The sequence below is a fragment of the Bison bison genome, unplaced genomic scaffold (genome assembly GCF_000754665.1).
Source record: "Bison bison bison isolate TAMUID 2011002044 unplaced genomic scaffold, Bison_UMD1.0 scf7180017864378, whole genome shotgun sequence".
In the NCBI taxonomy this organism is placed as follows: Eukaryota; Metazoa; Chordata; class Mammalia; order Artiodactyla; family Bovidae; genus Bison; species Bison bison.
The window spans coordinates 5,518,685-5,530,325 of record NW_011494950.1 but is presented as its reverse complement, the minus strand read 5'-3'; the positions used below and the strand labels follow the sequence as shown (position 1 = coordinate 5,530,325).

The window sequence follows — 11,641 nt, the reverse complement described above, 5'->3', positions numbered from 1 at the left end:
TCACTAAAGGACAGAAATGGTATGGACCTAACAGAACCAGAAGATATTAAGAAGAGGTGGCAAGAATACACAGAAGAACTATACAAAAAAAGATCTTTACGACCTAGATAATCACGATGGTGTGATCACTCACCTAGAGCCAGACATCCTGGAATATGAAGTCAAGTGGGCCTTAGGAAGTATCACTATGAACAAAGCTAGTGGAGGTGATGGAATTCCAGTTGAGCTATTTCAAATCCTGAAAGATGAAGATGATGCTGTGAAAATGCTGCACTTAATATTCCAGCAAATTTGGAAAACTCAGCAGTAGCCACAGGACTGGAAAAGGTCAGTGTTCATTCCAATGCCAAAGAAAGGCAATGCCAAAGAATGCTCAGACTACTTCACAATTGCACTCATCTTACATGCTAGTAAAGTTAATGCTTAAAATTCTCCAAGCCAGGCTTCAGCAATACGTGAACTGTGAACTTCCTGATGTTCAAGCTGGTTTTAGAAAAGGCAGAGGAACCAGAGATCAAGTTGGTAACATTTGCTGGATCATCAAAAAAGCATGAGAGTTCCAGAAAAACATCTATTTCTGCTTTATTGACTATGCCAAAGTCTTTGACTATGAAGAAAGCAATAGAGATTATCCATAAATTGTTCAGGGATTCCCTGGTGGTCCAGTGCGCTTTCATTGCTGAGGGCCCAGATTTAATCCCCTGTCAGGGAACTAAGATCCCACAAGCTGCCTAAAAAAATAAATAGTCTGAAACAATGATTTTTTCTTTTCTCTTTAGTTGAACTTTGCTTGAAATCTTAAAACTTTAATCATAGAAAGTTAACCCTCTCTCCCTTATACAAAGAAGTCTGTATATGGTTAGCCATGGGTTCTTTACCACTAGCACCACCTGGGAAGTTGATCACTCAGCACAGCATGGAATTTAATTACTTTTCATCTAAAGTATGTATCTTTGTTTAGAGAATCACTTTACCACACATTTTGATTGCTTTTAAAATTAGTTTTGTTTTTTTTTTAAACACATATTTCTGGCTATCTTTGGTAAAGGATCTGCCTGCAGTGTAGGAGATGCAGGTTTGATCCCTGGGTTGGGAAGATCCCCTGGAGGAGGAAAGGGCAACCCACTCCAGTATTCTTGTCTGGGAAATCCCATGGATGGATAGAAGAGTCTGGCTGGCTACAGTTCATGGGGTCACAAAGAGTTGGACTTAGCAACTGAGTATCACACACACACCATGCTATCTAGGCCTCAATCATACCATTATTTATGTGTGAATATTTTTTAGTTTCTTCAGCAAGCATTTACTAAGTACTTATTTCTATTAGTACTTTCCATTATTAATAAAATAGTGATAATTTAGGGACTGTTTAAATTAGATTACTATACGGAATTTCATTCAAGTGAAGTGTCTAAAGTCATAAGTGGTTTTGATTGTTTTCCTCTTGCCTCTTTCACTTATAAGTTTGATCCAATTTAAATCTTAATGAATGCAAGTCATGTTCTTGTCTGCTCTAGATTTTCTCCAACTACAGAGGATTTTTCCAGAATAAATAAGCTCCCAGAGGCCCCATGATATAAGTGAATCACAGCAGGACTAGTTTGATTTACTTAAAATAAATAAGAATGAATTTACTGTCTGGTCTAAAATACCGTGGCTTGGATACATGGGAGAAGGAGTAGTTAGGCCTAAGGTCTTGGAGTCATCTTCTTTGCAAAGTTCTAAGTCTATTGAAAACAGACTGTTCTAATTAGCTGTTCTTTTACTTAATTGAGGTTTATAAGAACTTAATGGAGTTTGAAGAGCAAAAGTACCTCAATATGCATAATAGGCTATTTGGTATCATTTTTTTTTATGTGACATCTAATGAGAAAGGCAGCTAACCACATCTAAGTTCTCTGTAAGAGATGAAAATAACAGAGATTACCTCAATTGAGGCAAAACCCTCTTAAAGTAGGTGAAGGAGGCTTTAGCAAAAATGACGGATGATAAATTTATTACTTAAGTAGGTAGTTTTAGTTCTACTTGACCAAATCATTCTAAAACAGCATTCTGATTGGGTTGAACCATACTTGTAAACATTGATGACAATTTTAATTCATAAGCTGTTGTAAAGGAAATGAGTTAGGTCTCTGGAGGAACACGATCAACCCTCTAATCAGTGTGAATGTGTTTCATCATGAATCAATAAAAGAATGAGGTTCTTTTATGTTTTCATTATAAATTTACTCCTATAATCAGCATTCATAAAAAAATTGATCAGTGTCATTGAAAACAATTTGAGATTAATATTTTTAGAAAGTACGGAATTACAAGTCACAAAATTCTCATTTGCTCAGGACTGAAATGATGCTGATAATTTGCTTATGATTTTGAAAGTTTTACCCCAAATAAAATATCCGGTGCTTCATAGCCATCCATCATCCATTTAAAAAATTGAAGGCATCTGAGTAATATTCTAACCTTTTGATTGTGACTAATGCTTAAAGTAGGTTGGAAGATTACAAGATTGTGACTATTCTGCATTTTGATCATTTTTTTTGTGGTTGGATGATTGTGTGTTTGAAATGAATGAGTAATTTTGGTATTGCTGTTTTGGAGGACAGGGCATGCAGAAGATGTTTTTAAGGTTTGAGGAAGCTATACTACTATATGCAGGCCCACCACCCAAACATATATCTCCTGGAAGAGAGAGAAAGAAAATGAAAGGAAAAGCCACATAAATCAGAGTGGTCCACTGTAAATGTCTCTGGATTTCCATAAGTAGTGGGTTAGTAAAATAGCTTAACAAATCTGGCTCTCCTCTTCTCGAAGATGGCAGGATTGCATTTCCCTAGCTATTATAACATCAGCAGTGGACATGCAACCTCGTGTTGGCCAGTGATATATGAGCCAAAGTGCTAGTGTGCAAGTTCCCATATCTTCAGGACGCCACCACTCTCTGAGCCCCTTGGCGACTAGTGAATAGTGTTCTCTCTCCTCTTCTGATGCCACAGTACGCAGGTAGTGTGAGTGAGATATAAATCCTTTCTGTATGTTAAGCCAGTTAGTGCTTGAGGATGTTGGTTGCTATGGTACAACTTACTCTACACTGAAGCATGTCATTCATCAGCAGATCTTGGGTTGGATGTTTGTAATGTCCTCTGCAGCACATTGATTCTCCTGCTTCTGTGAAAACAGTCTGACTCTGAACACCAGGGGAAAGTGATGGCAGGAGGCACGCAGCAGAAACAAACAAAAGGGAGACTCTTTCAAAAGCACTGGCATAAAATCTAGGTACAAGCTTCAGAATGTCAGATCCCCGACAGTCACCTCTGCTTCCAGCATCTGTGCTTTCCTCAAGCAAAACCAAGGAGTTTTAAATGGGGGGCAGAGTTTTAGCAACTGTTTACACTGTACTTCTTCTACACTCTTAGTTTAGATGGGTTTCCTTTCTTACCCGGATCTAATTTTTAAATTCGTCTCAGTCCTATTGTCCTTTAGAGAAATATATAGCTACCGTGAATACAGTCTTGCAAAAATGCCAAGATTTCTTCCTGACTACTGAGTTTGAATAATCTTGGCCCATTCACAGGCATCTCTCCCACACTGAGCATGAAACACACACTGAGTAGGCATGCGGAGACAGACACGCAAGCTGTTGAGTTTCAGATGTCAGAAGGAGGTGTATATTTCTTCGCAGAATATATTTCTTCTCAAAATATAACTGTCCAATTATTGAAAGCAGTAACTAAATAGCAATAGAAGTTTATTTCTCAAAAACTTGTGGTTGAGTTTCATGTATGTGTATTATACATGTGATTTGCTCGACAGTGGATAAGAGAAAGCTATACTTTTTATAACCAGAACAGTCCCTGCTAATTTTGATCAGATAGTAGTATAAAACATCATAACAGTATAATAAACAAGCTGTGGTTTTATAGAGAAGGAGGACCAACATAGACGGTCAAGTATTTAATATATTGTAAGTTTGTATGTGGTGTCATTAATGAGGATGTTATCTTAATAAGCTCCGTTAAAAAATGGGAGAATGAATTGCTAAGTGTTCTAACACATACATAGTGCCCTAAAAAATGCCTGTTTATAGAAAGCAAATATTTCATACATATGTTCTTTATACGTATGAACTAGATCACATGTAAATATTCAAAATCAATGGCTGGATTTCAAGATCTGTCTATTCTAAGACTTCACTCAGATGTCTGGAAAGAAATTTGTGGAGCAGTTCTCAAGACCTCAGTCCTTAAGTGAAGCAACTGCATCAGATAATTTGTGTCGCTTCCCTTCTCTTAAAAAAGTATTCAAGTTCAATTTGATGTGATCTTTTCACAATGAATAAATGCAGGCAGGGCATGGAATTATTTTGGGTTATTATAAACCCAACACAGCATTCAGTATTCAATCAGATATCAGGCTTCACACTTCAGGTTGCATTCATATTTCAAGCATTTGCCTTGATTCTGCATTTGCTATTCATGAGACTGGGGCTACTGAAAGATATTCAGATACAGAAGCAATCCTGAGACTGGGTCATTGCATCTGGGCAGACTGTAATCACACTTTGTAATCTTGCAGTGGGAAGCGTGAAATGAATGGCATTATATAAAAAGGGCATCACAACAGAAATTGGTTTGCATACACACAGTGTTGTTGTGAGTTCTTTGAAGTGTGGCATAAAAACAAACAGTATAACTATTTACAGATCTACAGCTGCAGAATCCAGTTAATTGCAAACCTTTAATGTCTCTGCTTCCTTAAAATTCTATACTCCTGATCTGCTGTGGTGAAAGAGCACTTGTAACCCTTTTGTTCCTGTGTTTTTTTTTTTTTTGAAAGAAATTGATAGTATTAGAAATTAAAGATACTTTTAACTAAAGAAAGTGAAAGAAAGTGAAAGTGAGTCACTTAGTTGTGTCCGACTCTTTGTGACCCCATGGACTCTAGCCTGCCAGGTTCCTCTGTCCATGGGACTCTCCACTCAAGAATACTGGAGTGGGTTGCCATGCCCTTCTCCGGGGGATCTTCCCAGCACAGGGATCAAACCCAGGTCTCCCACATTGTAGGTAGATTCTTTACCATTTGAGCTACCGAGGAAGCTCTTTAAAAAGTGTTGAAAAATTATATAAAGAATAAAATTCACATATTAAAGGTTCTATAAAGAACATATGTCACATTCTAATCATAACTCTATGATTTGTTCTGTTGAAGTGGTATAGAAATCTATGTATGAAGAAAACAGCTGGGGTAAGGTTTGTACTGACTTTTGTTATCTCTGCTGCACTTTTCTCTGCTTTTAAATATACCAAAGTCTTGCCATCATAAGTAAATCCAGAGTTATTCTCCCCTCTGAAATTGGCAAAGATGGGAGAAAAAAATGCCTGGTGATGATGAGAATGTGGGAAATGGCTACTGTGAGAACCTGGCTGATGTGATTATAAGTTGTTTTAACTTTTTAAAAATAGTAACTAAACAGTATATATTAGGATTACCAAATATAGTTATGCTATTTATTTCAATTATTAATTCTGGAATTTATCTCTGAGAAGACAGCTGCATGTAGACTTCTATCCAGAGGGCCATTTATCAATATTAATAGTGTAAAAAAATTGAGAGCACCCTAATGTTGTATTATATAATTTTATTCATACAAATTTATGGATTTAAATTTATGGTTTTAAAGAATATTCCACAAGGTAAAAAAAGTACTCATTATAGAATAAGTGGAAGAGCAGGACAAAAATTTTTACATACCTATTATCCTTAATAATGTGTATTATAATGATATATTAATATATGAAAGAGACTGGAATGAATATAAAGGAAAACTATTGTAAACTAAAACTGAGTGGTATTAAATTTTATTACAAGTTATTTATTGTCTGTTTTTCTCTTTCTCACATTTTATATGAGTCTATATTGCCATTGTAATCAGAAAAAGATTTTTTTAGAAAATACTTTAGTTTTTTTTTTACAAAATAAATGTTACCCACAGCCTATATGTAATATACAAGTCCTCTTCCTACTTTTTTGGTGTTCCGATTTCTATTTTATTTAAAAAAAATTATTTCGCTCTCCATAATGTTTTGGTATTCTACTTGCTCAGTGAACAGTATATATTTGGAACATTTCCCTCATGATACTAAATATTTTTATATCAACATTTGTAGTAATGGATAATTTAAAAAATTATACCATCATGCCACAGTTTAAGTATTTCCTTATTATTCAATATTCATTTTTTCCTAATTTCTACATTGTACATATTTGTTCTAATTTTATGGGAATGGTTATAGTCAAGGTTTCTTTCCCTCACCAAAATGTCATTTGAACATCATTAGTGGTCTATCCAGAGAAGGCAATGGCACCCCCCTCCAGTACTCTTGCCTGGAAAATCCCATGGACAAAGGAGCCTGGTAGGCTGCGGTCCATGGGGTTGCCAAAAGTCGGACATGACTGAGCGGCTTCACTTTCACTTTTCACTTTGATGCATTGGAGAAGGAAATGGCAACCCACTCCAGTGTTCTTGCCTGGAGAATCCCAGGGACGGGGGAGCCTGGTGGGCTGCCATCTATGGGGTCACACAGAGTTGGACGCGACTGAAGTGACTTAGCAGTAGCAGTGGTCTATCCTCATCATTGTATTTAATGGTTCCCTTTTGACATGTCTGATTTTAGATATTTGACTTCTTGTACTTATGAATAGTATGCTGACGTCCAGGGTCAGCAAATTATGACCAGTGGGCCGTGGGATCTGTTTTGAACAGTTCATGGTGTTTGCTTTTCTTAGAGGGTTGTAAAAAAAAAATGGCCCCAAAATAAAGAGAAATATGTGAAAGAGACTATGTGGCCTGTAAAAACTAAAAGGTTTACTATTTTGACCTTTACAGGAAAAGTTTTCTGAACCCTGAACTAGACTCATGAAAGCAATGGTTCTTGTTCTTGATCCTTATTCTTGTCGTAGTTTCTGTATAATTTTGTAACTAAATTGGCATATGTTTATATCTAAATTTGCATGTCTAAATTTGCACAAGATTATAAAAATTTTTATCCTTTGTGATTAAGACAGATGTTTTGAAGCATGCAATTAAAGAAGTAATTCTTTTTTTTCTGATTTTTTTTAATATAAATTTATTTTTAATTTTATTTTATTTTTAAACTTTACAATATTGTATTAGTTTTGCCAAATATCAAAATGAATCCGCCACATTAATTCTTATGTGAATAATTTTATCTATTTTCTATAAGACCAATATTTTGAAGCGTGCAATTAAAAAGTTAACTCCTATGTGAATAATTTTATCCATTTCTTATTTATGTAACCTTAGAAAGGACCATGAAAAAATAGAAAGTGTAAACGCATAAATAATGAAAATGTACTCAGTGTTTTGATATATTTTTAAGGAGAGAATGGAGAAAACATAGAGGCTGAGTTGTTAGTTTCTAACATGCTGCATTTTTTGATCATTGATATAAAAAAGTAAAAGGACTCTCTACATTCCTTTATTCTTCAAATTACATAAAGCTGTTTAATCATTATAAAAGTGCATTCTCTGAACCCTATAAAAGTGCCATAGTTTTGTACTACATCAGCATTATTTGAATATCATACATGGAACTGTTCATTGAGTACTTACCGTGTGCCACATACTGCACTTGACAGTTTGAGATTGAATGTACATTCTGTGTCTGAATTTCCACCAACTTTTCTGCCCGCTGGCAACTTGTTCCACTTTCCTGAACCTCAGTTTCCTCATTTGCGAATGAGGACAATTATATTATTGCTGTCAGAAGTTTATGACGAGGACTTAGTGAGATCATCCATCATTGTTTGACCTGGTTTCCAACACAAAGTGATAGTTTATTGAATAAAGAGCTAAGCACCTACATAAATATTTAAATCAGATCAGATCAGTCGCTCAGTCGTGTCCGACTCTGCGACCCCATGAATCGCAGCACGCCAGGCCTCCCTGTCCATCACCAACTCCCGGAGTTCACTCAGACTCACGTTCATCGAGTCAGTGATGCCATCCAGCCATCTCATCCTCTGTCGTTTCCTTCTCCTCCGGCCCCCAATCCCTCCCAGCATCAGAGTCATTTTCAGTGAGTCAACTCTTTGCAAGAGGTGGCCAAAGTACTGGAGTTTCAGCTTTAGCATCATTCCTTCCAAAGAAATCCCAGGGCTGATCTCCTTCAGAATGGACTGGTTGGATCTCCTTGCAGTCCAAGGGACTGTCAAGAGTCTTCTCCAACACCACAGTTCAAAGGCATCAATTCTTCGTCGCTCAGCCTTCATTCAAATCCTGGCTCTGCTACAAAGCAATGATGGATCAGTTACTTTATGACTCTGAGCCTCAGTTAATGGGCGTGTAAATTGGAAATGGTAATAGTACCCTGGTGTCTCAGTGGTAAAGAACTCACCTGCCAATGCAGGAGACACGATTTTGATCCCTGGGTTGGGAAGACCCTCTGGAGGAGAAGATGGCAACCCACTCCAGTATTCTTGCCTGGAAAATCCCATGGACAGAGAAGCCTAGCGGGCTACAGTCCATGGGGTCGCAAAAGAGTTGGGCATGATTTAGTGACTAAACAACAAGTAGTACCTATTGTGCGTTATGATCACATGTATGCAAAATCCTTAGAATGCTTTCTGGCAGGTAAGTGCTCAATAAATATTGGCCATTAGTTTTTACAATTTCTGTTATCATCATAGTTTTTTCCTTCACTGTAATTAGCATTGGTAACTTCAGAATTTTTAAAAATATCAAAAATAGAGATGTGTGTGTGTGGAGAATACAAAAACTACTGTTTTTGCCCTTTAGTTAGTTAAAAAATATGCCTGTTTGTGTGGAATATACTGTTGGTACTTGTTTTAATTTGGATACATCAGACATGTAAAACTGCCTATTGAAACATCAGTGACATTTAAGTAGCAGAACACCTGGATAAGTTTCAGAACTACTGATGTTCTAATGTGGCAGGAAAATTTATGGCATATTATTGTGGCAATCAGTGATCCCTCCTCCCCTTCCTCGGGTCAGAGACTCCTTTCTTGCGCTTAGAGGCAGCTCTGAATCTTGAACACCAAGTGATCACATGAGAAGATCATTGAATTTGTTAAATAGAACCGGGGGTATTTGAAACTATGAACCAAATAACTCTTGAGTTCATGTACATAGTTGCCTGTACATAAGATGGAAAGGTATATATATGGTATACAGAGGTCACATGAGACCACAATCCAACTAAATTGAGTTAGTTAATTTATTAACTAACAGTCATTTCTGAACTATCTATGGGCATCAGGGATGAGAATTCATGACTAAATTTTAATTTAAAATAACCCCGGACACACTGTCTTTTAATGAAAATGAAACAATAATGTTAATCTTTGCTTTCAGGGAATATGGAGCCATTGATGATGTAGATATTGATCTGCATATTGATGTTAGCTTTCTTGATGTGAGTATCGACTTATACGATTGCTGCATTTAAAAAACACTTTTTTTCTTGGAAGAAATTTAATTTTAGTTTCTCTTATAATACGATTAGAAACATAATGACTTTGTTAAAGTGATTTATGAAGAAATGCTACGACTGATTGAAAAAGCAGAGATGTTGCATATGTTTTCTTCCATCAGTTCTTTTAATATTTTCTGAAAATTATGAGTTTGTATCAGTAGTATAGTATGTCCTTATTTGTTAAGTTTTCGGTTGAATTTTCAAATGAAGGCAAAGATTAAAAGTACTTTGACTTCAATTTCACAGACCTGTAAGTTTTTGAGATAATTTGTAGGCCTTAATGATAAGTACTTCTTCAAATTAAGTTTTAGAAACATATATTTTTTATTTTGGAAAAAAATCAAGAACTCTAAAAGATTACTAATTCATCTTGCAAATATTTGCACAGGAGGAGATTGCTGTGGCATGGGAAGTGATTCGAACAGAACCTATAATTGTCCGATTACACTGTTCTCTTACACAGTATTTGAATGGCCCAGGTGAGTTTCGTTTTCCTGTTGTTTTGCATATTCATCAGTTGTGCATTGTGCATGAAGTACAATATGGTTCATTGGGTAATTCTGAACATAATTGAGACTATCTTGATAATGCTTTTTAAACATACTTGCATCCTAACAGAGGTGCCGTATCACCAACATAACTTACGTAAACAGAAGCATACATTTCGTGTTATCGTTTTCAGAAGCTGATGCGTTGCTGTGGAAGAAAAACAACGAAACCTAAAAGAGAATTGTGCATATAATAAAACACTCAGTAACTATACTGAGAGTTGCCCTTAGGTTTAATTTTTTGTGTTTCTGAACCTGATATTTAATTTTAATTTATCTTTGATTACTAATGAATTTAGCCTAAGTATAACATATTTCTTTTTTGAAAATGAAGTATTAATAATATTTTTGTGTTCCAATACCTGAAGGGATGATTTTGATGTATCTGAAGGAAGAGTTGTTTATAACAAAGGACCCTATTATCAACCTTGCCAAGACTTACTGGATTTAAATGTAATCTATATGTATTATGGGACTTCTCTGGTAGCTCAGCTGCTAAACAATCTGCCTGCAATGCAGGAGACCTTGGTTCAGTTCCTGGGTTGGGAAGATCCCCTGGAGAAGGGAATGGCTACCCACTCCAGTATTGTCTGGCATCTCTGGTGGCTCAGTCAGTAAAGAGTCTGCCTGCAGTATGAGAGACCCAGGTTTGATCCCTGGATCGGGAAGATCCCCTGGAGAAGGAAATGGCAACCAATTCTAATTTTCTTGCCTGGAAAATCCCATGGATGGAGGAGCCTGGCAAGCTACAGTCCATGGGCTCTCAGAGTCAGACACAACTGGGACACTTCGCTTTATGTACTTCTCTCTCTCTTTCTCTCTCACATACACACACACCAGTATCCTCTCATATTGGTGCAATTATCTACTGCTGCAGAATAAACCACTCCAAAATGAATTGACTTAAAACAACTTCTCTCTCACCATTCTTTGGTGCTCCACTGGGCATCTCCTGCCTGGAGTCTCCCGTGCCTCTGTAGTCAGATGGTGGATGAAGTTTATGTTTTTAAAGGCCCCATTAGGTTGGAGGCTCAAAATGGTTGGACTTTAGATGACTAGCAATTGATGCAGGTATCATTTCAGGACCACGTAGGGCTCAGCTGGGACTATAAAGGGTCTCCTTGCATCTGGCTGCTTTGTGTGGTTTAGCTTCTTGTAGCATGGTGACTATAATCCAAAAGCAAGTGCTCTAAGAAAGGGGCTGTGGTAAAAGGCTCACGGAGTCTCCACTGTATTCTATTCATCAAAATAGTCAAAGAACCCACCCAGAATCAAGGGATACTGACATAGATGTTGTGTCTTGGAATTGTAGCCATTTTTAATCTTCTGGGCACACATTACCATTGTCTCTGCATGTTATGCTTTAGGTGTATCAAAGAGCTTACATCTGTTGTTAGTTTTCTTATAAGAAAACTATCTGCCCTTTCAGGTTTATTAAATATGTAGGAAAGTCTCCATTTTGAAAATATTTCTGTTGTCATCACTTTTTAATTATTACCTAGTGTATTCTACCTAATTAACAACATGCAGTAACATATAGTAACTGATGTCACCTAATGCTAGGCAGAGACAAAT

The 11,641-nt window shown here is 36.6% G+C and overlaps 1 protein-coding gene across 3 annotated transcripts in view; it reads left to right on the top strand.

The window, feature by feature from the left end:
• PARP8 (poly (ADP-ribose) polymerase family, member 8) overlaps positions 1-11,641 on the top strand; it is a 197,309-nt gene that overhangs the window by 114,796 nt on the left and 70,872 nt on the right. For all 3 annotated transcript variants that reach the window (XM_010857180.1, XM_010857181.1, XM_010857179.1), the window contains 2 exons: positions 9,398-9,458; positions 9,907-9,997. In XM_010857180.1, coding sequence (XP_010855482.1) covers positions 9,398-9,458; positions 9,907-9,997 — 152 coding nt within the window. The remainder of the gene's footprint in view (positions 1-9,397; positions 9,459-9,906; positions 9,998-11,641) is intronic.